Below are 27006 nucleotides of genomic sequence, written 5' to 3'. Positions count from 1 at the left end.
ATGGTGGAGGTAATGTGATGGTCTGGGGTTGCTTTGGTGCTGATAAAGTGGGAGATTTGTACAATGTACAAGAGATGTTGAATAAGGAAGGCTATCACTCCATTTTGCAACACCATGTCATGCCCTGTGGACAGCGCTTGATTGGAGCCAATTTCATCCTACAACAGGACAATGACCCAAAGCACACCTCCAAATTATGCATGAACTATTTAGGGAAGAAGCAGGCAGCTGATATTCTATCTGTAATGGAGTGGCCAGCCCAGTCACCAGATCTCAACCCTATTGAGCTGTTGTGGGAGCAGCTTGACCGTATGGTACGCAAAAAGTGCCCATCAAGCCAATTCAACTTGTGGGAGGGGCTTCTGAAAGCATGGGGGGAAATATCTCCAGAGTACGTCCACAAATTAACAGCTAGAATGCCAAAGGTCTGCAAAGCTGTATTTGCTGCAAAGGAGCATTCTGTGACGAAAGGAAAGTTTGAAGGAGAAAATTATTAATTCAAGTAAAAATCATTATTTCTAACCTCGTCAATGTCTGGACTATATTTTCTATTCATTATGCAATTCATTTGCTAAATAAAAGTATGATTTGTCATGGAAAAGACAAAATTGTCTGGGTGACCCCAAAGTTTTGAACTGTAGTGTAGTACCATGAGCTGACCCTCAACCCAGAGGTACACTCGATGGTAGTGAGATCTGAGCCACCAACGTATCTCTATCGCCTTTCTACGGCCCTGATGTAACACCGTCTACACCCACTACCCAAGGGATGGGCCAGGACAGTAGTAATGAGTTTGCTGCTGACAAAGAAAATTCACATTAATCCCGTGTATGCCAAAATACACTTAAGGCCCCCTTCACACTTCCGTGTGTCCGGTACTGGAGACACGGACACACGTAGACCCATTAAAATCAATGAGTCTGCACACACGTACTTGTTTTCACTTGGACTGTGTGTCCGTGTGGAGCATATGTGACGCCCTGGGCAAGCCAGGGGTCACAGGTCACAACACCACCACACCCCACACTCCAGGTAGGCACATCACAGCTAAACTACAAATCCTTGTTGCCTTCCTCCAGAGGCTGATGATTCACACCAGGGGGTGGGCCAGGCGGTTGGCTCCGCCCACCAAGGAGATCACAGCTCTGGAGGCAGGAAGTACCAGGCAGATAAGCCCAGGCAGGGCAAGAGTGAAGTCTAGCTGAGGGCTAGAAAGGAGTAAACAACTAAGTGAAAGTGGAAAAGTGGTAAAGGAGGAAAGCAAGTGAGGTGACAAGAAGGAAGGAAAGCCTGAAGGGTCCAGCTTTGTGTAGGGCCAGAACAGCAAGGTCAGCAACGGCGGTGACTGTCTGGAGGGGGACCGTTTGGAAGTTCCTGGAAGGACCCCGTTGGCTGTGTGCCCGGTGGTCTGGAGCAGTGTTCCGAAGGACAGTCAGCACCAGGGCAGGGGCCTCTCGGACCCCGGCAAGGCTAGGAGTCGCCAAATTTGCCGAATCCGTCAGTGAAGGGGACGTAGATCCCCCAGCAACCAAGTCCCGATTGAAGGCAACAGCTCAACCTGAAGCAGAGAGACACCGGCACCGCCAAGGCACCAGTTTCTCAGGGCCAGCGCCTGCGGGCAAAGTGTAGAGCTCCTCCGGCCATGATTGTAGTCGGGGAGCGGGTAACCGGAGGGAATCCACCGCTACCACAAGTCAACCATAGGTGCAAGGAAGAGGGACATCACCGTCACCTACCGGGAGTGCAGGTGCAGCCGTCTGTGGGACCGTCCTACCAGCCGTTTGGTTTACCGTACAAACTGTGTCCGTGTCTCAGGCTGAGTGAGTACTACAGTGCCGCAAGGCACAGCGCTGCCCCGCGTCCCTGCGCCCACCAGGCCCCGCACCTCACAAACCATCACCGGGCCCCGGGATCACCACCCCCTGCCCACGGAGGGGCAACACAACACCTGGCTGCTCCGCATCACCATCCCAGGGACCCCCGCATTGAGCAGCGGTGGTGAAATCACCACAACCGTGGGTGGCGTCACGAACTATAACAATCCCCGCACCCAACAAACCCCTTTCACTCACGGGCGAGGAGTGCCGCTCGAGAAACCCCCGGGATCCGGCCTACGGCTCGAGCCACCACTGAGCAGCGGCCGCCGGACCCGAGCAGAAGGGGGCGAGCGCGGTGTGCTGACACCCTCCTCCCCGCCCGCGACACATACGTGTGTCCATGTGCTCCTCACGTAGACATGTCCTGTTTTTCTCCGTCAGCAAAGGGGGTCTCACGGAGCGCACAATAATGTGACATCAGTGTGACGTACCGGAGAAAACCCTCGTGTCTGTGAAATAAAATGATTTTCTATACTCACTTGTCTCTAGTGCTGCTATCTTCGGCGCTGCTGTCACTTGCTTCCGACCCCATCTCATTATGCTCATTGCATATTCACTGCACCGAGGACCGGAAGCAGCAGCACCAGAGACTGCAGCACCATGGACAGGTAAGTACAGAAGTTCATGCTGTCAGTGTGCTATGTGGATGACACACGGATAGCACACTGACAGCACATGCTGAATATACACAGGGATACACACACACACACATACGCACCTACACCACGGACTGTGCAAAAAGTGTGTGTTTTGTGCGGATGTGTGACAGAGGCCTAATGTGTAGAATCTCATATGGGAAACAGAGACTCCGAACCCGAGCCTGTCACTAATCTCCAAGGGAGATGCCTGTGTTAGTAGCAATCAGTTAAGAGATCCATTTTCCATAATCTTCCATGTTAAAAAAAAAAACCAGATCCTGCAATATCAATTTTTTTTCAAAACGGACAAAAGTTGTTTACAGAACTTTATTTGCCAACAAATTGCTACTGGATCCGCTGTAACAGATGATTACTGGACATGTGAATTAGCCTAAATCCTATGATAATGTAAAATATGAGATAAAAGCTGGTGGTATCAGGGTAGGCTGCTTTCACACTACGTTTTTTTAACATGCGTCCTGAACGTTTTTTTAACGCAAAAACGGATCCAGTGCAAATGCGTTTTCATTTCAATGCATTTGCAATGGACTCGCGTCAACATGCGTTTGTGTGCGTTATAGTGAGGATCCAGCGACTTGCAGTTTTTTAACTTTTTTCAAAAACGCTACTTGTAGCGTTTTTGAGCTGCGTCCAAATACTGCAAATTGCTGGATCCTGACTATACTGCACGCAAACGTATGTGAACGCTGGCATGCTGATAGACAGGATCCTGCTTGCTCTACTGAGCATGCCCAGAAGCCAGCCTGGCGTGATCAGTCTGTCTCTTCCCCTCCCTCCTTCTCTCCCCCTCCCTCTCTCCCCCGCCTGAGAGCTGCGGATGCTCGTAACCAAGGTAAACATCGGGTAACTTGCTTGGATACCCGATGTTTACCTTGGTTACGTGTGCAGGGAGCCCGGCTCCTAGCAGCTGCAGACGCTCGTAACCAAGGTAAATATCGGGTATCCAAGCAAGTTACCCGATGTTTACCTTGGTTACCAGCCTCCACAGCTGTCAGATGCCGGCTCCCAGTCTCACGTTCAGTTCCCCTCACTCCCGATCACATGACTCCAATGCCCGCCCATAAACTTAAAGTGACAGGATCATGCAAAATAACACATGCGTTTTTCTCTGCAAAAACAGGATCCTCTTTTGCAGCAAAAAAACGTTCATGACGCATGCTAAAAAAACGTGTGAAAGCAGCCGTAAATCTAGCCACCTGTGGTCATATTAAGAACTAATGGTTGCTGCCACTTCACTTCTGACACTCCTGATGTGAGTTGTGAAGGAATGTGAAGTGGTTCCATAAGTAGAATGGAAGGGTCTCACTCAACACCAAATGTTCAACTTCTTTATTGGGAAAACACAGTTGGAGAGCCTGTTCCTCCTTCTTCTCCCACCCCTCACATTCCAGGCCGGTGCAGCCAGTGATGACATGCCAGCTAATTCTTTTAATTGAACTGCTCCACAAAATCTCTTACAATTTATTACCTGGAGTCCTATGTGCAGCTGTCACTCAGTGTAACTGCGCATTGCAATGCGAGGATAATCCTTAAAGAGGCCGTATAACCTACCCAACAAAGAGGATATTGACATGAACATGCTATATAATTTAGCAGGGGTCTCGTCTCATTTCACGGCACATGGGTTAAGTAATTGCACCCTAAATATTTGGCCTTATGGTTCTGTTGAACATTAGATCTTTTTTCTATCAATTACAGCATAAACATAAGTAACTCCCATTTATTCTATAAGTGATCACCATTTCATTGTTTGATCCAAAACTCCTATATAACATTAGTGTTAGCTCCAGATTTCCCTCATCATTAAAATTAGATACTCTACAAGAAAAAATGCCACAGGTAGAAAGTTAAAATATACAGTTTATTAAATCAGTGGTCTAAGGGTTAATGTCAGTTTTGCTTTCCAGCTGTTTTTGACTCCTGGACTAAGGTGTTACTAGTTTGGAACCATGTCCAGTCCGTATACTGTATATACCCTCTGCTCTTTGTAGAAAGTTCCAGTTACTCTGATTCATGTGGATGCTTGACCTGGAGCTGGTGGAGCCCTGATCGCACGTTGCTGTGAAGGCTGCAGTCCTGGTTCTGACTGCAGCTGTCTGTTGTTGTTTTCCCCCTGTCTGTCTTTCCTTCCCCTGGTGTTTTATTAGTGCAGTGGTGGGGCTTGTGTCCCTCACCTGCCAGCTCACTAGCCAGGTCTGTTACAGGGTCTCCCAAGGTCTGAGGTATTCTGTTCGGCAACAGGTGCGAAACCTGTATACGGACTGGTCAGGAGTGTAGGGTACAGCTGCAGGTGAGTGAAGGAGGTGTCCCATCCTCTCCTGCACTAGCGCTATGGCCCACCATTGTTAATGTGTCCCTGGTGTACCCTTTGTTGTGTGTCATGTCATACACCATACTTCCCATAGTCCCTAGCATTACACATACTAAACAATGATGAGTCCAGAGTTAAAAGTAAATGAATCAAGTACATTGCAGCATAAATAAATAGCTACCCTAAGGCAAACACCGAATATCTTTGCCCCGATGCTCGTTTTGCTCACATGCTTCCTCAGGGGGGACATGAGCTATAACATTAGGCTGAATCTAAACATCTGTGCAATACGGTCAATGTAGGGACCATGATGCATGGACTAGCCGTAGGTCTCCTGACACAAAAACAACAACACCATCATATATGCCCATGCGGCTGTCAAGTTCAGATCAGGAGAACCACAGCCAGTCCATGCATCATGGTCCCTACATGGACCATGCTTCACAAATGTCTAAATTTAGCCTTAAAAAAGTAACTGCACTTTCAAAAAACTTTTTACATTGTCAGGCTCAGACCACTAGAAATTTCCAGAAGGTTATAGATGCTGGGTTATTTTTACTTCGCTTATACAGTTTATAAATTTGCCCTCTTATTTTGTTAGCACTGCTGCTGAGCAAAATGTCACTATGTGAAGTAAAAAGTTTTTTGAAGATGCATTATTGTATCGATAACATTATTTTCACATTCTTTTTATTAGTATTAAATGTTACATAGTAAATAATCATACATTATACATACTGTAAATACGAGGGGCTGCTGATAAGTCTTTGGCTTTACCCAGATAGAAACGAGGTAGGATGATGAAACTTTACATTTACTGCACATACTCTCCACTGATGTCATCACACTTCTTACATCAGTATTCCAAGTTCTGTAAGCCTAGCAAAAAGAAGGATTTCGGTTGTGCCTCAAACCAGGCATCCGTAGCAGCCATTGCATCAGAAATGGTGTGAAATTTGGTACCGTTGAGGTGTTTCTCCAAGTTTGGAAACAGATGATAGTTGGAGGGAGCTAGATCTGGTGAATAAGAAGGGTGGTCAACCAGCTGGAAGCCCAACTCTGCCAGTGTTGCCGTGGTCGCTTGTGCAGTGTGAGCAGAAGCATTTTCTTGCAGGAACAAGATTCCTTTGGACAGCTTGGCCTTTTGGCCTTCAGAGCTGCCTTCAATTGGTCCAAAAGTTTAATGTAATACATTGCATTGGTGGTACAACCCTTTTGAAGGTAGTCCACTAGCCGCACACCCTGCTTATTCCAGACCACAGACACCATCACCTTAGTGGCTGATTTTTGCAACCTGAACTTCTTTGGATGAGGAGAACCACCGTGCCTCCACTCTTTTGACTGCTCTTTGTTTTCAGGGTCATGCAAATAAATCCAGGTTTCATCCATAGTGACCAGTCGATCCAGGAAGTTCTTATCAGTCCAGAAACGCTGACAAATGGACCGGGAAGATTTCACTCGAATGCTTCTCTGATCCTTCTGAGGAAGGCAGACGAAACGATCGTCAAGGGGGTTTTGTGGCATTCATGTAAGACTTGTGTATTTACTTTGTTAAGGTATTAGCAATGTTAATGAGGTTTACCCTGACAGCATGGTGATTATTTTAATTAATCCTCTGCACTTTATTTGGCAAATTTGCCTACAGTGTTACAGGCATAGGGGACGATTATATATGCTTAGAGAATTTACTACCAGGGCATTTATCCCATTAAGGCGGAATTATGCGCATGCACCTTAGGGGTACTTTGCACACTACAACATCGCAAGCCGATGCTGCGATACCGAGCGCAATAGTCCCCGCCCCCCGTCGCAGCTGCGATATCATTGTGATAGCTGCCGTAGCGATTATTATCGCTACAGCAGCTTCACATGCACTCACCTGCCGTGCGACGTTGCTCTGGCCGGCGAACCGCCTCCTTCTTAAGGGGGCGGGTCGTGCGGCGTCACTGCGACATCAGACAGCAGGCGGCCAATAGGAGCGGAGGGGTAGAGATGAGCGGGATGTAAACATCCCGCCCACCTCCTTCCTTCCGCATATCCTACGGGAGCCGCGGTGACACAGGTAGGAGATGTTCCTCGCTCCTGCGACTTCACACACAGCAATGTGTGCTGCCGCAGGAGCGAGGAACAACATCGGACCGTCGCGTCAGCATAATTATGGAATTCTCCGACGCTACACCGATGATACGATTACAACGCTTTTGCGCTCGTTAATCGTATCATCTAGGATTTACACACTGCGATGTCGAGAGCGACGCAGGAAGTGCGTCACTTTCGACATGACCCCACCGACATCGCACCTGCGATGTTGTAGTGTGCAAAGTACCCCTTAGTTGGTGATCGTTGGATTTGTGCAATTCATCATGTTAGGGGTACTTCTCACATAGCGAAATCGCTGCTGAGTCACAGTTTTTATGACGCACCAGTGACCTCATTAGTGATCTCGCTGTGTGTGACACTGAGCAGCGATCAGGACCCTGCTGTGAAATCGCTGCTCGTTACACACTGCTCTGGATGTTGCTCTCCCGCTGTGAAGCACACATCGCTGTGTTTGACAGCGAGAGAGCAACGATCTGAATGTGCAGGGAGCAGGGAGCCGGCTTCTAGCAGCCTGCGGTAAGCTGTTAACAAGGTAAATATCGGGTAACCAAGCGAAGTGCTTTGCTTGGTTACCCGATATTTACCTTGGTTACTAGCGTCCGCCGCTCTCAGGCTGCCAGTGCCGGCTCCCTGCTCCCTGCACACGTAGCCGGAGTACACATCGGGTAAATAAGCAAAGCGGTTTGCTTATTAACCCGATGTGTACTCTGGCTAGGAGTGCAGGGAGCCAGCGCTAAGCGGTGTGCGCTGGTAACCAAGGTAAATATCGGGTAACCAAGGGAAGTACTTTGCTTGGTTACCCGATATTTACCTTAGTTACCAAGCGCAGCATCGCTTCCACGCGTCGCTGCTGGCTGGGGGCTGGTCACTGGTCGCTGGTGAGATCTGCCTGATTGACAGCTCACCAGCGACCATGTAGCGACGCACCAGCGATCCTGACCAGGTCATATCGCTGGTAGGATCGCTGCAGTGTCGCTAAAGTGTGACGGTACCCTTAGTTTAGGTTGTAACCAATTAACCCCCTGTTTATCTGTATATATTTTTGTGGTCTCTTAATTTATTAAATATTTTAGTTTATTTGAGGCACTGACACTTTAGTATATTCATCTTATGAGATCAATACAGATATTATTGAGGAGACTATTTAACAACAATTTGATGTGATTATTTTCTGACCTTTTATGTTGCTATTTATCAATTTTTTTATTCAACCCCCCCAACCCCCCCATTGTTTAATATATAATTTTGTGGTCTCTCATTGATTAGGCACTAATTTATTTAATATTTAATATTAATGCACTGGCACTTTATTATACGCTTCATATTTTATGAGACCATTATAATAAAATAAACAAATTGGGGTTTGAATACTTTTCCAGGAGACCAATTATTTATTAACCTTGTGATACAGATAATTTTTGAATTTGCATGGATATTTTGTATACTATTTCATTATGAATTTTTGCCCAGGAATTATTTATCATTATCCATCTTTTGATCTGATTTTAATTATACATGTATGTGTGTTCAATAAGAATTAATTGTTCATGATATATTGGGTCATTTGATTTTTTGGAAGTTCTGTTATTTGGTGACCCCTAAAAATCTATTTAGATAAGTCGGAAATTTCTCTGATCTGTTGTCAAACATTTGAGGACCCACTTTGCAGATCGCTTCCTCATGTCCAAATGTTCATGGATAATGACACAAACACATTCACGGGAAATCCCCATGATGTCTGCTATTGCTTTAGTTGAAATTCGTTGATTCTCCAGTATGAGGTTGTGCATGTGATGGATCTCCGGAACAACTACCACGCTTGGTCGTCCAGGACGTTCCTCATCATTGGTGCTGAAGTCGCCCGTTTTAAATTTGGCAATCCAGTTCTTAACTGTGGAATATGAGGGGCATTGATCCTCCAATGTCTGCGACATATCACCATGAATATCCTTCGCGGACTTTCCTTGCAGAAATGTACCGCATCTTTATGGAACTAAAGACACTTCTGAAGAAACGTGCACAACTGGACAGCGACATTTTTTTCACCAGAATGCACTTGCAGAAACAAGAATTTTGTCACTCTGCTCTCAGTTACTGTGAATATCGCATTAGACTCCGCCATTTTGTTTTCCCGCGTGCGTAGAGCACTGTTGCCATAAGCAACAAACCCAAGCCGTGAGACTACCTCCTCTTAGCTGCTGATCTCTGCGGCTCTTCTTCTGATTAGTCGGCTGGGTGTGACGTCATCGTTGCAGCGTAAACAACATGTGAATTCAAGCAGCAGACAAAATTAAAAATGTCTCCATTCTTGTGAAATTACAGACATTTTAATAACAAGTGTTGCTAATAATACTGGACTTATCTATGTAAGCACTAAAACCAGCATAAAGTGCATGTGCAAAAAAGTCATGTGTAGGGTTATCAACAACCCTGTGATACCCCAAAATAGGATAACCCTTATGTCTATATCATATCAGACATCCTCAATAGGATAAACATCTTCTATTAGTCATAAGCTCACCCAATATACTGCTGAGACTGACCGCATCATTGTCATGGGTGTGTCACAGCTGACAGACAGGTATGTGATTTCTGGCTATAGAAGGTCACAGTGTCTGGCTGTGCAGAATGCTCCCTGACTTTCCATTGTTCCTGCAATCAGTATTCATTGGCATAGGTAACTTTCCTGCTGTATTCATCTCTCTCTCTTTTGTAGCTTGACTTCCACCCAGCTGTTGATCATCAGTATCCCTTTGATGTTTAAATTCTCCTTCCTTCCTTTGGACTGGTTCTGGTGATATTTTTCAGTTCCTTCAAGCCTAGCTTGCAAACAGGTGGCTTGTACTCCTCTGTGGTATTGTTTCTGAAAACTCTGCTGAACTTCTACCTTGTCATCTGCTGATAAGTACTTCATACTTTTCCTGCTGTGTGTCCCCCTTGTGTCTTCTATAGTTGTTTAGTGGAGTTGATGGAGAGCTCATCCCTTCCGTTCCCTATATAGAGCCCAGCACTAGGGATACCTAGGGTCAGGTATCAGGCTCGGTGCATAAGTGCGGAACCTAGGAATCTAGGGTTGTGAGGGACCCCAGGGACCAGCGTTAGGCTTGGTCAGCGGTCACCATCTTCCCTTTTGCTAAACACAGGGTCTCCCTTCCCTTTCGCCATGCACGTGGTACTTCCCCGTATCTAGCATGACAATTATATTAAATTAATACGATCTCACCCAGTGGTTGTGATGAGGCATCCATCCCCACTCTCTTTTCTCCTGTGATTGAGAGTTTAAAGTGTTTCCATTTTATTAGGTCCAAAAAAAGAAATGATGGAATTCCCCCGACATATTTTGTCAATAAAATTCAACAGGCAAGTCTGATATACCGTGGCATATTTTGCCACTGGACAGATATGGGTGACCGGGCGTTGTGCCCTTTTAGAGTCCCTGTCCGCTGTGTATTAGCGTATTGCTCACACTGATTTAAGCGTAGCGCTGTCAAAAACATAGTGTCCGCATCACATCCGGTGAGAATGTGACAACTTCCGGTTAGTGGAGCGCATGATTCCGTAGTTACAAGTGAAAAGGTTTTGGTACCGTGTTAGCCAGTTGAAAAATTATTGAATGTTCTCAGTGAGAGGAACAAAATTATAATCTTGTGATACCTTTTAATGGCTAACTAAAATAAGTTAGCCATTAAAAGGTATCACAAGATTATAATTTTGTTCCTCTCACTGAGAACATTCAATGATTCCGTAGTGGAACACATTGTCCATCATTGCTTCAGTCTTGACCACCCGCCCACCGGAAGCTCCACATTGAACATCACTTCCTGGACTGGAGCCACTCTTCTAATGCCTGCTTTACACGAGTCGACCGATTGTGCGATTTCACGATCGATTGTACCCGCCCCCGTCGTATGTGCGTCACGGGCAAATCGCTGCCCGTGTCGAACAAAGTCATGAAACCCCTGTCACATGTACTTACCTACTGAGCGACCTCGCTGTGGGCGGCGAACATCCTCTTCCTAAAGGGGGAGGGACGTTCGGCGTCACAGCGACGTCAAACAGCCACCAGCCAATAGAAGCGGAGGGGCGGAGATGAGCGGGACGTAAACATCCCGCCCACCTCCTTCCTTCTGCATAGCCGCCGGGAGCTGCGGGATGCAGGTAAGCTGTGTTTATCGTTCCCGGGGTGTCACACGGAGCAATGTGTGCTACCCCGGGTAAGATGAACAACCGGCGCCATTTTAATTAAACAATTTTTTAAAACTGAGCGACGAGTACATGACTCACGATTTGTGAGCGATACTGCGTCGCTCGGAGGTGTCACACGAGACGACGTCGTGAACGATGCCGGATGTGTGTCATGAAAACCGTGACCCCGACGATGCATCGCACGATAGCTTGTCTCGTGTAAAGCACCCTTTAGTCATGAGCTGTCGTGAGGGTGCAATGTTCACATTTTGTCAAAACCGTGTGGAAGAAACCAGCACTCGGAGGTGAGATTCATTGATTATCAATTTTTTGGTATTTTCCCTTACCTCCAGGCGCCCATAAATAAGGGTATGTGTATTAAGAAATAAGTTTAAGAGGAGAACACCTTTAAGTACTAGCAATTTCCAGTGATTCATAAAATCTAATTTTTTTTTCAGATTGCTTATGATCTGTCAGATCCTTTAGCGTTTCACCTCAAATTACCGCACATTTTCTAATTGATTGTAGGCAAAAAAAAGGATTTGGCCGCGGTGCACAGAACGACTGCAGGCGTTCATAGCAGGCATACTTGTATAGCTGCACAATGCACACAGTCAATGCGATGTCTGGCTCCAGGGACGGTATAGGAAGACTCGTATATCTTGGCTCCATGCATCATAAGTGATTTTTGGCCAGGAGAGACTTCTGCTCTTGTTCTGTCTTCTGGCAGATTTACTGCTCTTTTCATTATTTCTTATTTAACAGCTAATTGACTCACATTTTCCAGCTCCGAGCCTGAAATCCACAACCCAAGGTATTTCCTTCTGCCTCCTGCTTTCGGGGTAAAGATCAACAATTTGCATCAGTTTTGACTTCTAGGGGAGATACGTCCACAATGACTTCCCTGTTTGAGGTTCATATTTTTGTTGGAAATGTGTTTGCAGTTCTTAAGGGATTAAGACTGAAGAATCCTAAAGGCAAATTGTGTGAACTGTATAAAATGTATACACATTCATGTGAACTTCTGGGTGAGAGTCATTTTTTTTTGAATGAGCAAATCTGTCCACATAAATTGTGCAATAAACGTTCCTGTTATATGTGTGCGCCATGTGTACTGCTCCAATGCATCTAATGTCTCCTTCACATGTCCGTAAAAAAACAGTATCGATGTCATCAGTGTTATCCATCAGTGTGCCATCGGTGTACCATCAATGAGCCATCAGTATGTCATCAGTGTGCCATCGGTGTACCATCAATGAGCCATCAGTGTGTCATCAGTGTGCCATCGGTGTATCATCAGTGTGCTATCAGTATACCATCAATGTGCCATTGGTGTGCTATCAGTATACCAGCAATGTGCCATCGGTGTGTCATCAGTGTGCTATCAGTATATCATCAATGTGCCATCGGTGTACCATCAATGAGCTATCGGTGTGTCATCAGTGTATCATCAGTGTGCTATCAGTATACCATCAATGTGCCATCGGTGTGTCATCAGTGTGCCATCGGTGTGTCATCAGTGTGCCATCAGTGTACCATCAATGTGCCATCGGTGTTTCATCAGTGTGCCATCGTTGTGTCATCAGTGTGCCATTGGTGTACCATCAATGTGTCATCCTTGTGCCATTAGTGTATAATGAGTGTGCCATCGGTATGTCATCAGTGTGTCATCGGTGTGCCATTAGTGTATTCATATAAATTGTACACTAAATGTTCCTACTTATATGTGTGCCCCATTTGTACTACTCCAGTGCATCTAAGGTCTCCTTCACAAGTCTGTATAAAACACATACATGTAAAACCAGTATCGGTGTCATCAGTGTTTTTTATCAGTGTGCCATCAGTGTGTCATTAGTGTGTCATTGGTCTGCCATTGTTGTGTCATCAGTGTGCCATCAATGTGTCATTGGTGTTTCATTGGCGTGCCATCAATGTGTCATTGGTGTGTCATCGCTGTGTCATTGGAAGTGCCATCGATGTGTCATTGTTGTATTATCGGTGTGCCATGGGTGTGTCATTGGTGTGCCATCGGTGTGTCATTGTTGTGTTATCGGTGTGTCATTGTTGTGTTATCGGTGTGTCATTGGTGTGCCATTAATCTGCCATCGTTGTGTCATTGATATGCTATTGATGCGCCATCGGTGTGTCATCACTATGTCATCATATTTTTCCTTTATGGTTACAGAAACAATTACTGTATATTACAAAGCTTCCCAATGTTAAACACGTACAGTACACGGAGGACACACAGATGCCATATGAATGCCATCCATTTGCTTTACATGTTTTAAATGGACCCATAGACTTTTATTAGCCCTGTCATCCATACTGCTGGGAAAAAATGGATATGAATCCGTGTGGTCCGTGTGAAAAAAAACACTGACATGTGAAGATCAGCATAGATTATAATAGGTACATGTGGTGTCTGTGGAAAAAAGCAGATGCCACGCATACTGAAACATACACGTGAAGGGGAAACACGTACTGGAAACACGTACACGTGAAGGGGAAATGACTCGCCCACCCCAGGGCTATGGGACACCCGGTGCCGGACCGGACTAGTCCGGGGGTAGTCAGTGGTGGCGGGGCCCGGCTCCGTGGCCCTGGTGGGTGTCAGTTTAAATAAGTGGCTGATGACTTGGTGATGAATAAAGTTTGTGTTCGTGACGCCACCTGTGGTATGCGGCTATTAAGCCGCCGCTGCTGTGTAAGGCCTCCGGGGTGATGATATGGCAGCAATGGTGGTACTGCTCCCCACTGGTGGAGCCATGCCCCGGGGCACACTGTTTGTGCTCGTGAGAGTCTATGGTGTAATGGACGGCTAAGCAGATAAAATAACAGAGACCACTCCAAGGGTGCAGTTTCAAGTTCTTTACTCACACGTCCTGGTATGTGCACACTGGTGCCCTCAGACGACTGGAACCCACTGTCAGGGACCTCCGCCGTTTCTGGGTGATTCTTGGAGTAAATACCGGTACCCTTCTCTCTAAGGTGTCTCTGTCTTCAGCTGTCTTCCTAAGCCTAGCTCTTTTAGGATGAACCTGCTCGGCCTCCACTACAGCCTCCAGGCTGGGGGGTCACCTGTCGGATGATTCTCCCTTTTCTAGAGGTTCTGCTGTGGGCTGTGGCCCGGGGAGTTTACAACTTTCCCTGGGCCTCGGTTTTTACTGTTTGGAGATGATTTTGCACTCCTCCGGTTTCTAGGGACCGTCCCCTGTTGCAGCTTGATCCCTCCACCGATGTTCCTGTGGAACAGGCCACCACAGCTCTACAGCTATCCGTGGCCCTGGAATCCCTTCTGTTCACTGCTTGGTGTCACCTGGACCCTCTGAGTCCCAGGATCTTCACCAGGAAGCGTCTCTTTCTTCTTCTCAGCTCCTGACTGACTTGGAGCTCTCTTTCCTTCTCTCCTCCTTGCCTGCCTCCTGCAGACCTCCTCCTCCTTCCCCACTCTCTCTCTTTCTTCTGTTGCTTTCTCTGTGCGGACACTCTGAGCTCACAGAGCTCCTTTCTCTTTCACAGCTACATGCTGTCTCCTCACTCTCTCACTCTCTGAGGTAAACTGAAACTCTGACCTTCCTTTCCTTGACTGCTCTCTGGTGGCTCCTCCCACCTCCCCAGTTGCTAAGCTGTACCCTATAGGAGCAGGGATGGGTCTTACGGCCCCTCCCAGCATGCAGCATGGGAGGGTTACTGCCACTGTCCCTGGTCCCAGTATGTACCTAACAATGGGTGTTGTGTAGATTTACCAGGGGACCGGTGTTCACTCCCTTCCTCACCCAGAATGGGGCATCACACCGCTGGATGGGGTGCAATGTCCTGTGGCGACGGAAGCCTCAGGGGCGCCACACTTTCCCACAGCGAATCCCAGCACGTCCTCGGGCTGAAAAACAACAGAAAGACATGTGGAGAAACTGCAAAAACATTTTTTTGTACACATTAAACATTAAAACTTTCGAACTTTTCTTCCCTTTATGGGAGGCACAGATTCTTGAACGTTGCAAACTTTCTTATAAAGAAACATCTAAGTGTGCACTTTCAGTTCATTGCACAGTTTGGGCACATCCCCCATAATTCTGGTAGGGGGCACAACAGGTGCAACTATATACATCTTGGCTACAACAAGTCCAGTAGCCTGGCAGTTCGTTCAGCTTTCTTAAGCTACAAAAGCAACATACCAGCCACTAAGTCCAGTGGCCTGGTAACACATGACACATACATTCACATTCACCGGGGACCACATTCCGGTTCCGTGGCCCGGTACATATAAACATGGGGGGTGACTTCTTCAAAAAGCACAAGGGGCAGTAAGGCAGGAAAGGGTGTCATCTTCGAAAAGCACATTAGGGCAGCACAAAAGGGACATCTTCACAAAGAATGAGGGGCAGACAGGGGCTATTTACAGTTCAGCATCTTCTTTTCCTTTTCACTGACGAGGATAGATGCGGGGGTCCCACTCCGGCATTGCTCTGGGCAACAGGTATGCCGATGAGATCATTGTCTGGGTCTCCCTGGTGCTGGTCACTGACCTACTGCGGGGCGCAACAGCCTGGGTAGGAGTGGGGCTGCTTGCAGGCACAGCACGGCGTTTTTGCAGGGGACTGCTTGTTTGCAGGGGGCTGCTTGCAGGCACAGCACGGCTTCCCTGCACAGGACTGCTGGCTTGGGAGCGGCGGCGCCACTCTGGCTCTTCTGGGGCTGCCTCTTCCCGCAGGATGTGGACATTCAGAGCGTACCAGCCACGTCTCCCCATCAGCTGGGTGTACTCCACGGTGTCACCAGGCTTGGCATCTCGCTCGGGGTGGCCTCTGGGCAGGTGCTCCTCTATATCACGTCGGGCCACAAAAACATCCTTGCCCAGTCCGGGCTCTCTGATAAAGCCCCAGCCGCCTTTCTGCCGGAAGTCTATCACTTGGCCCCTTCTCACTGGGCCCTGAGATCCCTTGAGGGCCTTTCGAATCTTCTCCTTGGAGGCCAGGTTGGACGCCTCCTCGGCCCTCCGCTTCTCCTCCCGGGCCTCCCGCTCCCGCTGGTACTCCTCTACCAATTTCCGGCAGGACAGCTCATTTGCCAGGGGAGTCTCCTTGGGGCGCAGTGGCTGCTGCAGTCTCCCACTCTCAATGGGCGCTGCGTCCCAGTTCACTCCCAGGGATGTTGCTCCCAGGAGGCTTACAGGGGGACTTGGTAGGGGGCCCACTAACTGTTCGGGGTCCACCCCACCCCAGGCGCCGTCTTCGGGGGTTTCCGGCAGGCCTCCGGTGCCCCACCGGCCATCAGCGGGGCTGGCTGGGAAAGCTAGCGGGACGGTGGAGGGACTCGGCGGTGGCGCTTGGTAGGGCCATGGGTCCGGACGGGTCGGGATTAGAAATAGCTCACCCGGACGCTGCTCGGCGGCCTCCATCCTGTGGCCCACGCTCTCCGGCACCATCGGGTTTCCTCTCCGCCGGTCCACCTCCGTTTGCATGCTGTTCAGCCTCCGGGCCAGGATTTTCATCTCCTCCCGGAGCAGGTCCAGCTCAGGATCCATCTTCCCGGTCCCTGGTGCGCACTTCTGCAGCCTCTCTGCCATGCTGCCGACCTGGGGAACGCTTGCTGGAACACTGCTCGGGTGCTCGACCACGCCACTCGGCTGCACCCTTTCCCTTCTCGGAGGCGAGGCCGGAGGCTGCACTAGCATCTGGCGCCAGACTGGCGCCCAGCCCATCACGGCCGGCACCGCTCCGCTTGCGATGAGGTACATTTTGGCTCTTGTCTGGTCTGGCATCTAGACTCTTGCTGCCAGCCGGCCAGCTTTTCTAGTCGCCATATCTTCTTCTTCCGCCCTCCATGGCGGGCACTTCTTCGCACTCTTTTTGCCAAGACCAAGGGGGCGGGGCTTCTCTTCGCGCCCTTTCTTCTGGCACGCCCCCCTTCTTCCCGCTCTCTGTAGCACTAATGGCAGCAGTTTTCACAGTGAAGCACGCAGTAACACAGTCTTTTCAGGCGCACAGTACCCGTCCTGGGCACGAAATCCTGTTCGTGACGCCAAAGTTGACTCGCCCACCCCAGGGCTATGGGACACCCGGTGCCGGGCCGGACTAGTCCGGGGGTAGTCAGTGGTGGCGGGGCCCGGCTCCGTGGCCCTGGTGGGTGTCAGTTTAAATAAGTGGCTGATGACTTGGTGATGAATAAAGTTTGTGTTCGTGACGCCACCTGTGGTATGCGGCTATTAAGCCGCCGCTGCTGTGTAAGGCCTCCGGGGTGATGATATGGCAGCAATGGTGGTACTGCTCCCCACAGGTGGAGCCATGCCCCGGGGCACACTGTTTGTGCTCGTGAGAGTCTATGGTGTAATGGACGGCTAAGCAGATAAAATAACAGAGACCACTCCAAGGGTGCAGTTTCAAGTTCTTTACTCACACGTCCTGGTATGTTCACACTGGTGCCCTCAGACGACTGGAACCCACTGTCAGGGACCTCCGCCGTTTCTGGGTGATTCTTGGAGTAAATACCGGTACCCTTCTCTCTAAGGTGTCTCTGTCTTCAGCTGTCTTCCTAAGCCTAGCTCTTTTAGGATTAACCTGCTCGGCCTCCACTACAGCCTCCAGGATGGGGGGTCACCTGTCAGATGATTCTCCCTTTTCTAGAGGTTCTGCTGTGGGCTGTGGCCCGGGGAGTTTATAACTTTCCCTGGGCCTCGGTTTTTACTGTTTGGAGATGATTTTGCACTCCTCCGGTTTCTAGGGACCGTCCCCTGTTGCAGCTTGATCCCTCCACCGATGTTCCTGTGGAACAGGCCACCACAGCTCTACAGCTATCCGTGGCCCTGGAATCCCTTCTGTTCACTGCTTGGTGTCACCTGGACCCTCTGAGTCCCAGGATCTTCACCAGGAAGCGTCTCTTTCTTCTTCTCAGCTCCTGACTGACTTGGAGCTCTCTTTCCTTCTCTCCTTCTCGTCTGCCTCCTGCAGACCTCCTCCTCCTTCCCCACTCTCTCTCTTTCTTCTGTTGCTTTCTCTGTGCGGACACTGTGAGCTCACAGAGCTCCTTTCTCTTTCACAGCTACATGCTGTCTCCTCACTCTCTCACTCTCTGAGGTAAACTGAAACTCTGACCTTCCTTTCCTTGACTGCTCGCTGGTGGCTCCTCCCACCTCCCCAGTTGCTAAGCTGTACCCTATAGGAGCAGGGATGGGTCTTACGGCCCCTCCCAGCATGCAGCATGGGAGGGTTACTGCCACTGTCCCTGGTCCCAGTATGTACCAACAATGGGTGTTGTGTAGATTTACCAGGGGACCGGTGTTCACTCCTTTCCTCACCCAGAATGGGGCATCACACCGCTGGATGGGGTGCAATGTCCTGTGGCGACGGAAGCCTCAGGGGCACCACAGAAACACGTACTGGAAACACGTACACGTGAAGGGGAAACACGTACTGGAAACAAGTACACGTGAAGGGGACTTAAAAGTGAAAAAATACGTTACTTTGCAAAAAAAAAAAAGGAATACCCAGAAAAGCAGTGGGTATAAAACAGTAGCAAAAACTAGTTAATTTTGACCTGCCGACGGGTTCTCTTTAGAGTTGTCACTGATACTGGGGAAATGATGAATGCTCTAATGGATTGTGGGGTCATCACTCCTAGAGGAGGGCCAGCTCCAAGAGCCGCCCTATATTCTGGCTAATAAAGAGGGGTTCTGTGAGGATGAGACCACCACTTACATATCTAAAGAATTATCGAGGAATATAGGGAGAGATACAATAGAGTATGAATGCCGGATCAGACTACATAGGATTTGCTTGTAGTCTGTAACTATGGAGATACATCTCTTTGTATGAGACCTGTGTGCACAAAACGGTATGATATTCTAATGAAGACTCATGACAGTATTTTTCATTTTTATTAATGGGTAGGAGCAATGAAAAACATCTTTCCACTTTATATGACTTTCCATTGAGTGTGCAGATAACTATTTTAACCACCGGCTTGACTACTAAAGCTGAAGGTGCACATTAGATTTTAGCCTAACCGCTATCATCATTCCTTGTTTTCCCCAAGTACAAGGAACATGCTTGCACTGTGACCGAGCCTCCCCAACATTATTATATAATACCGTATGGTTAATCTAATTTTTTTATTCTTTTGCAGTATAATGGCTTATGTATGCAGGGCAGCATGGGTCCTCCTGGCCGAGACGGGACTCCAGGGGTGAACGGCATCCCAGGAACACCAGGAATTCCCGGACGTGATGGGAGCAGAGGAGAAAAGGGAGAATGTATGAGAGAGAGTATAGACGAGGCCTGGTCTCCAAACTTCAAGCAATGTGCCTGGAGCGCCCTGAATTACGGCATTGATCTGGGGAAAATAGCAGTAAGTGGTAATTCATGATGTAACACTATGTAATACATTATACAATCAGTGACGCCCCAGGGATAATAAACACTGAGATGTCACAGTCCAAAAATAATACACACAGTGATGTCACATTACAGGCATAATACACACACAGTGATGTCACAGGACAGGGGTAATACACACAGTGATGTCACACTACAGGGATAATACACACAGTGATGTCACAGTACAGGGGTAATACACACAGTGATGTCACAACACAGGGGTAATACACACAGTGATGTCACAACACAGGGATAATACACACAGTGATGTCACACTACAGGCATAATACACACAGTGATGTCACAGTACAGGAGTAATACACACAGTGATGTCACAATACAGGGATAATACACACAGTGATGTCACACTACAGGTATAATACACACAGTGATGTCACATTACAGGGATAATACACACAGTGATGTCACAATACAGGGATAATAAACACTGAGATGTCACAGTCCAAAAATAATACACACAGTGATGTCACATTACAGGCATAATACACACAGTGATGTCACAGTACAGGGGTAATACACACAGTGATGTCACAATACAGGGATAATACACACAGTGATGTCACACTACAGGGATAATACACACAGTGATGTCACATTACAGGGATAATACACACAGTGATGTCACAGCACAGGGATAATACACACAGTGATGTCACATTACAGGGATAATACACACAGTGATGTCACAGTACAGATATAACACACACAGTGATGTCACATTACAGGGATAATACACACAGTGATGTCACAATACAGGGATAATACACACAGTGATGTCACAAAACAGGGATAATACAAACAGTGATGTCACAGTACAGGGGTAATACACAGAGTGATGTCACAGCACAGGGATAATACACACAGTGATGTCACAGTACAGGGATAATACACACAGTGATGTCACAGTACAGGGATAATACACACAGTGATGTCACAGTACAGGGGTAATACACACAGTGATGTCACAGTACAGGGATAATACACACAGTGATGTCACAGTACAGATATAATACACACAGTGATGTCACTGTACAAAGGTAACACACACAGTGATGTCCAATATAGGGGTAATACACACAGAGATGTCACACTACAGGGATAATACACATAGTGATGTCACAATACAGGGATAATAAACACAGAGAAGTCACAGTACATAGATAATGCACACAGTGATGTCACAGTACAGAATTAATACACAGAGTGATGTCACAGTACAGAGATAATACACACAGTGATGTCACAATACAGGGGTAATACGCACAGTGATGTCACAGTACAGAGATAATACACACAGTGATGTCACAATACAGGCGTAATACACACAGTGATGTCACAGTACAGAGATAATACACACAGTGATGTCACAATACAGGGGTAATAAACACCTTGATGTCACAGTACAGGGATAATACACACAGTGATGTCACAGTACAGAGATAATACACACAGTGATGTCACAATACAGGGGTAATAAACACCTTGATGTCACAGTACAGGGGTAATACACACAGTGATGTCACAATACAGGGATAATAAACACCTTGATGTCACAGTACAGACAAGAAACACAGTGATGTCACAGTACAGGGATAATAAACACGGAGATGTCACAGTACAGAATTAATACACAGAGTGATGTCACAGTACAGAGATAATACACACAGTGATGTCACAATACAGGGGTAATATGCACAGTGATGTCACAGTACACGGGTAATACACAGTGATGTCACTGTACAGGGACAATAAACAGTGATGTCATAATGCACAGATAATAACATTGATGTCACAGTACAGAGATAATATACACAGTCATTGAGTAAGCCACTGCTATAATAATCCTGCAACAGTTTATCTGCTCACAGACTAAAAAGATCAAGTGACTAAATTTCAACCCCTGATACTTCTGTCCCTCAACAGTTAGGAGTCCCCATACACATAAGATAGTTGCCCTTTCCCTTCCAAATAATTAGGTTTGGTGAACTTTCATTAAAATTGTATGCGGGACCTTTTCAGTACATAGTTTCATAGTTTCATAGTTTTTAAGGTTGAAGGGAGACTCTAAGTCTATCTAGTTCAACCTGTAGCCTAACATGTTGATCCAGAGGAAGGCAAAAAAACCCCCAATGTGTCAAATAAGCTCCAATGGGGAAAAAAATTCCTTCCTGACTCCACATCCGGCAATCAGACTAGTTCCCTGGATCAACACCCTGTCATAAAATCTAATATACATAACTGGTAATATTAAATTTTTCAAGAAAGGCATCCAGGCTCTGCTTAAATGTTAGTAGTGAATCACTCATTACAACATCATACGGCAGAGAGCTCCATAGTCTCACTGCTCGTACAGTAAAGAATCCTCATCTGTGATTATGATTAAACATTCTTTCCTCAAGACTTAGCGGATGCCCCCGTGTTCCAGTCGCAGGCCTAGGTGTAAAGAGATCTTTGGAAAGGTCTCTGTACTGTCCCCTCATATATTTATACATTGTGATTAGATCCCCCTAAGCCTTTGTTTTTCCTAACTAACTAACCCCAAGTTTAATAACCTGTCTTGGTATTGCAGCCCCCCCATTCCTCTAATAATCTAGGTCGCTCTTCTATCCACCTGTAAGATTATGCTATTTATAACCTTCTATACTTTTGCTAACAAGAAATGCATCCATTCCTCTCTTAAATTCATTCAGTGAGTTGGCCATCACTACTTCCTCAGGAAGAGAGTTCCAGAGCCTCACTGCTCTTACCGTGAATAACCCTCTTCTATGCTGATGTAGGAATTTTCTTTCCTCCAATCGAAAAGAATGCCCCCTTGTTCTTGTCATAGTCCTTGGTACAAACAGATCATGGGAGAGATCTCTATATGGCCCTCTGATATATTTGTACATATTTATTAGGTCTCCCCTAAGTCTTCTCTTTTCTAGAGTAAATAGACCTAATTTTGATAACCTTTCCGTGTATTGTAATGCACCCATTCCATTTATTATTTTAGTAGCCCGCCTCTGAACCCTTTCAAGTTCAGTAATGTCTTTCTTCAGCACCGGCGCCCAAAATTGCACACAATACTCCAAGTGTGGTCTGACTAGTGATTTGTACAGAGGGAGAATGATGTTTTCATCTCGTGCCCCCAGACCTCTTCTAATGCATCCCATCACCCTATTTGCTTTGGTGGCTGCTGCCTGACACTGGGCACTCCAATTTAGATTCTTATTCACTAAGATGCCTAAGTCTTTTTCCATGTCTGATTTCCCCAGCAGTTTCCCATTTAGTAAGTAATCGTAGCATCTGTTTCTCCTTCCCATGTGCATAACCTTACACTTATCTGTGTTAAACCTCATTTGCCATTTTTCAGCCCAATTCTCCAATTTACTCAAATCCATCTGTAGTTGCAAACTGTCCTCCTTTGTGTTAACTACCTTACATAATTTTGTATCATCTGCAAATACTGATATTTTACTCTGTAAACCATCCTCCAGATCATTAATAAATATATTAAATAGTAGGGGGCCCAATACAGACCCCTGTGGCACCCCACTAGTAACCCTGGCCCAATCTGAGTATGCACCATTAATAACCACTCTTTGTTTTCTACCACTAAGCCAGCTATCTACCCATCTACACACATTTTCCCCGAGCCCAAGCTTTCTCATTTTACTTAGTAGTCTTTTATGTGGGACAGTGTCAAATGCTTTACCGAAGTCGAGATAAATGACATCCAATGATTCTCCTCGGTCCATGTGAGAGCTTACATCCTCATAGAAGCTGATCAGGTTAGTTTGACAGGAGCGATCCTTCATAAATCCATGTTGATATGGAGTTAAACAGTTATTAACATTGAGACATTCCATAATAGTATCCCTTAAAAACCCTTCAAACATTTTACCCACAACAGATGTTAAGCTTACCGGCCTATAGTTTCCAGGTTCCCTTTTGCACCCTTTTTTGAATATTGGTACCACATTTGCTAGCCGCCAATCCAGTGGAACAGACCCAGTTTCTATAGAGTCTTTAAATAAAAGGAATAGAGGCCTGTCTATCACATTACTTAACTCCCTTAATACCTGAGGGTGAATGCCATCAGAGCCTGGTGATTTGTCAATTTTAATGTTACTAAGTCGGTTCTGCACTTCTTCCTGGGTTAGGCAGGTCATACTTAATGGGGCATTTACATGATCACTCTGCATTTCCCCTGGCATATGCTTTTCCTGTGTGAACACAGTTGAGAAAAAAGTATTTAAAACATTTGCTTTTCCCACATCGCTTTCTATGATTTTACCCTCATTATTCTTTAAAGGGCCAACACCATCAATTTTAATCTTTTTTCTGTTTATATAATTAAAGAATAGTTTGGGATTTGCTTTGCTTTCCTTAGCAATGAGTCTCTCAGTTTCTACTTTTGCTAAATTTATTTGTTTTTTACACATTTTATTTTTTTCTCTATATATTTTTAATGCTTCCTCGCTGCCTTCTTGTTTTAGCTTTTTAAATGCCTTTTTCTTATTATTCATTGCCCCTTTTACATGCACATTATACAATGATATCAGAGAACCGGGATGATATGAAAACAGCAATATCACAGTATAGGAATAAAAAATACAGTCATTGTACAGTACAGGGCAAATAAAACCACTAATCATATTATCTTTTAATTAGATTTCACGAGAATGACGAAGCGTTAGTGACCAGTACCGGATTATTCTAAAAACTCATGTGAACTCCCAAAGTTTAATTGAGATGCTAAAATACTGGGACAACCCTGCTAAAATATATAATCCTGGAATAATATAATTATTTGTCTGCCTTCCTTTATGTATCCTATACTAAATGTAGTAATTATTGTCCATGACTCATGATGAGACTGCAATAGTTGCCACAGGCTAAAATGTCATCTTCAATTTCACATAATGGCATTGTCACATAACTAATGACCCATCATATGGCCACCGGTTATGCTTTCTTTGGATGGAGATTTCCAGTTTTAAATATTTTTCAGGGGATCCCTTGGAATAATCTACATTTTAAATTCTGCATATTTATTACACATTAGTAGATTTAATTTCCTCCCAAAACCCAAAAAAAATAAAAGTGGCCAATGTAGACATCCTACGGTTTGTAAGCCTCAACAAAAGCAAAACACCAAAAGCAATGTCCAACAGATGTTTCTGCCGGCTGGGGGGTTTCGTTAATGAAATGAGCCTGGACGGGCATGTGGGGGCCAAAGGAAGAGGGCGCCAACGTGCCACTGGTTCAGAACATTTTTCTCCAATTCAGTGGCAGCTGTGATTTTTTGACAAATCACAGCTGTCATTAACTCTTTATATTACCCACTACTCCAGGGCAATCGGGATGAACAGGATAAGTGCCAGGATTAGTGCATCTAATAAATGTGCCAATTTTGGGGTGGCTGCTGGCTGCAATTTTTAGACTGGAGAGTGCCCAATAACCAAGGTCCTCCCCAGCCTGAGAATACCAGCAACCAGCTGTCTTCTTTATCTTGGCTGAGTATCAAAATTAAAGAGAACCCCACACCGTGTTTTTTTTTGTTTGTTTTTTTTAATTATTTATTTAAATAATTTAAAAAAAGCGCTGTGTGAGGTTCCTCATATTTTGATACAGAGCCAAGATAAAGCACACAGCTGGGAGCTGCAGCCTCCAGATGTCTGCTTTACCTGTACTGGGTATCAAACTATGGGGGACCCTACGCCATTTTTTCCAATTATTTATATTTTTTTACACTCCATTTTGGGGACCCAGACAGCTGGTGTGAGGGCAACCAACCACAGACACTGTCACAGAGGGTGGGTGGAGAAAGCGGTGAATATTCATAAGATTTAATGAGTGGATCCGGAAACAGTGTGACAGTCGCACAGAAACTCATAAGGTATAATTGTCCTGTTTTGCTCCCCATTTTCTTACTTTTTCAGCCCCATAGCTCTTATTACCACCATTTTATTTTACTTAAGTTTGGGTCCCCATAGACTTATATGGGGATCAGGGTTCGGGGTCTAGTTCGGGTCAAGTCTCAAACCGGACTTTTTTTTAAGTCTACCCAGAACCCGAACATTTGAGGGTTCATCCATCTCTAGTGACTATAGTTCATGGACAATGTACTAAATCTTAGTTGAAAGGAGCTGGTTGAAAGACGGCCTTGCTTAAACTTTGTAGTAGGCCTTGACATGGAATTAGTAAAACCGCAATAATTCTGATTTGACTGCTGCCACTAGGCCAGTAGGGTATAATTAGACAACCAAGGAGAGTTATAGTTAGGATGCTGAAGCCTATTTTGTGGGGTACCATAAGTTGATTTAGGAAGTGATTAAGGCCTTCAAGGGTATATTCACATCTCCAAAATCCTATCCCAATATGTAGTATTTGGAATAATAACAATATTAGCAAATACCTCCAACTAGAAATGTAGTTAAGTTCTCCTGATTAGCTATATCGCTTACCTCATGTGCAGGGTATTACAGTAGCTTAAGTGTCCATGGTTATGACCACTAGCAACTAACTGCCAATATATGATTGGTTGTAACCATAGATACCTAAGCTCCTGTAATACCCTGTACATGAAGTAAGAGACATAGCTAATCAGGAGAACTATATACTTCCTTTCTAATTGAAGGTATTTGCAAATATTATTACTATTGCACTTACTAAATATTGGGATAATATCTTGGAGATGAGAGTACCCTTTAAGGCCTCCATATACATAAGACTAATGTCAGCTCAATTTGCCAATATTAGTGGACTTGTCTAACAGTTTATAATGTGAGTAGTTGCATCCTTTGTCTTCCCAGTCTAATAATGTCCAGGGAGATAAGGTTCCAGCATGTATGATTTCGGACTGCTGATCCTTTTGTTCTCTTAGAGATAAGACATCACCAGAGAAGTCTTGCAGTGACTCAAATAGGGAACGCAAAAATGCCCCTATGTATGTGCAGACTCCGCGGACCGATAGTCGAGGGCGAAGGAAGAATTGACTCTGAACGCCCAAGCACGCTACATAAAATACCTGGTCCTGGATGGGTTTGTGTTAGTTTGCTCTGTGGGCTGGGAACCCATGTAGGCCCCATACTGCCACAGTTGTCAGCTGGCCAGGCCCGGGTGATGACTCACACTCACAAGGCGACCAACAGTTCTCTTTAAACCACAACTCTTTACTGTACGGTTCATTTTCTTTTACAACTTTATGTTCCAAATAGCGGGCACATATCTTCCATCACATTACAGTTTTACTCATCATTAACAGACACAGTTCAATTTCCCTCTGGGCTGCATAAGATATATCTGAGCTGGTGAGTCTCAGCACAACCCAGTCCAGTGTTACAGCACACATTGTGATGTTCACCTTCCTTTTCGGCAGCCCCATGTCCACGCTATTTAGGGTCCTATAATTGCCGAAGTAGAGCTTTGCACTCCCGGATGTCTATTGGTAAACTTCTCGGTTGGGCAGTTGAGGTTAATCTGGTACCTTGACG

General features: G+C 46.0%; 1 protein-coding gene across 3 annotated transcripts in view; it reads left to right on the top strand.

The window, feature by feature from the left end:
* The window catches only part of CTHRC1 (collagen triple helix repeat containing 1), a 94830-nt gene that overhangs the window by 56945 nt on the left and 10879 nt on the right, over nucleotides 1–27006 (top strand). For 2 of the 3 annotated variants that reach the window (XM_075316222.1, XM_075316219.1), the window contains exon 2: nucleotides 19257–19478. In XM_075316222.1, the coding sequence (XP_075172337.1) occupies nucleotides 19257–19478 (222 nt within the window). Of the gene's footprint in view, nucleotides 1–18294; nucleotides 18366–19256; nucleotides 19479–27006 lie in introns of those variants that run through there. The other variant, XM_075316221.1, reaches the window with a different exon arrangement.

This window comes from Anomaloglossus baeobatrachus, chromosome 6, assembly GCF_048569485.1.
Source record: "Anomaloglossus baeobatrachus isolate aAnoBae1 chromosome 6, aAnoBae1.hap1, whole genome shotgun sequence".
Taxonomy (NCBI): domain Eukaryota; kingdom Metazoa; phylum Chordata; class Amphibia; order Anura; family Aromobatidae; genus Anomaloglossus; species Anomaloglossus baeobatrachus.
The sequence above is the reverse complement of the archived record's forward strand: the minus strand, read 5'-3'. Positions and strand labels throughout refer to the sequence as shown.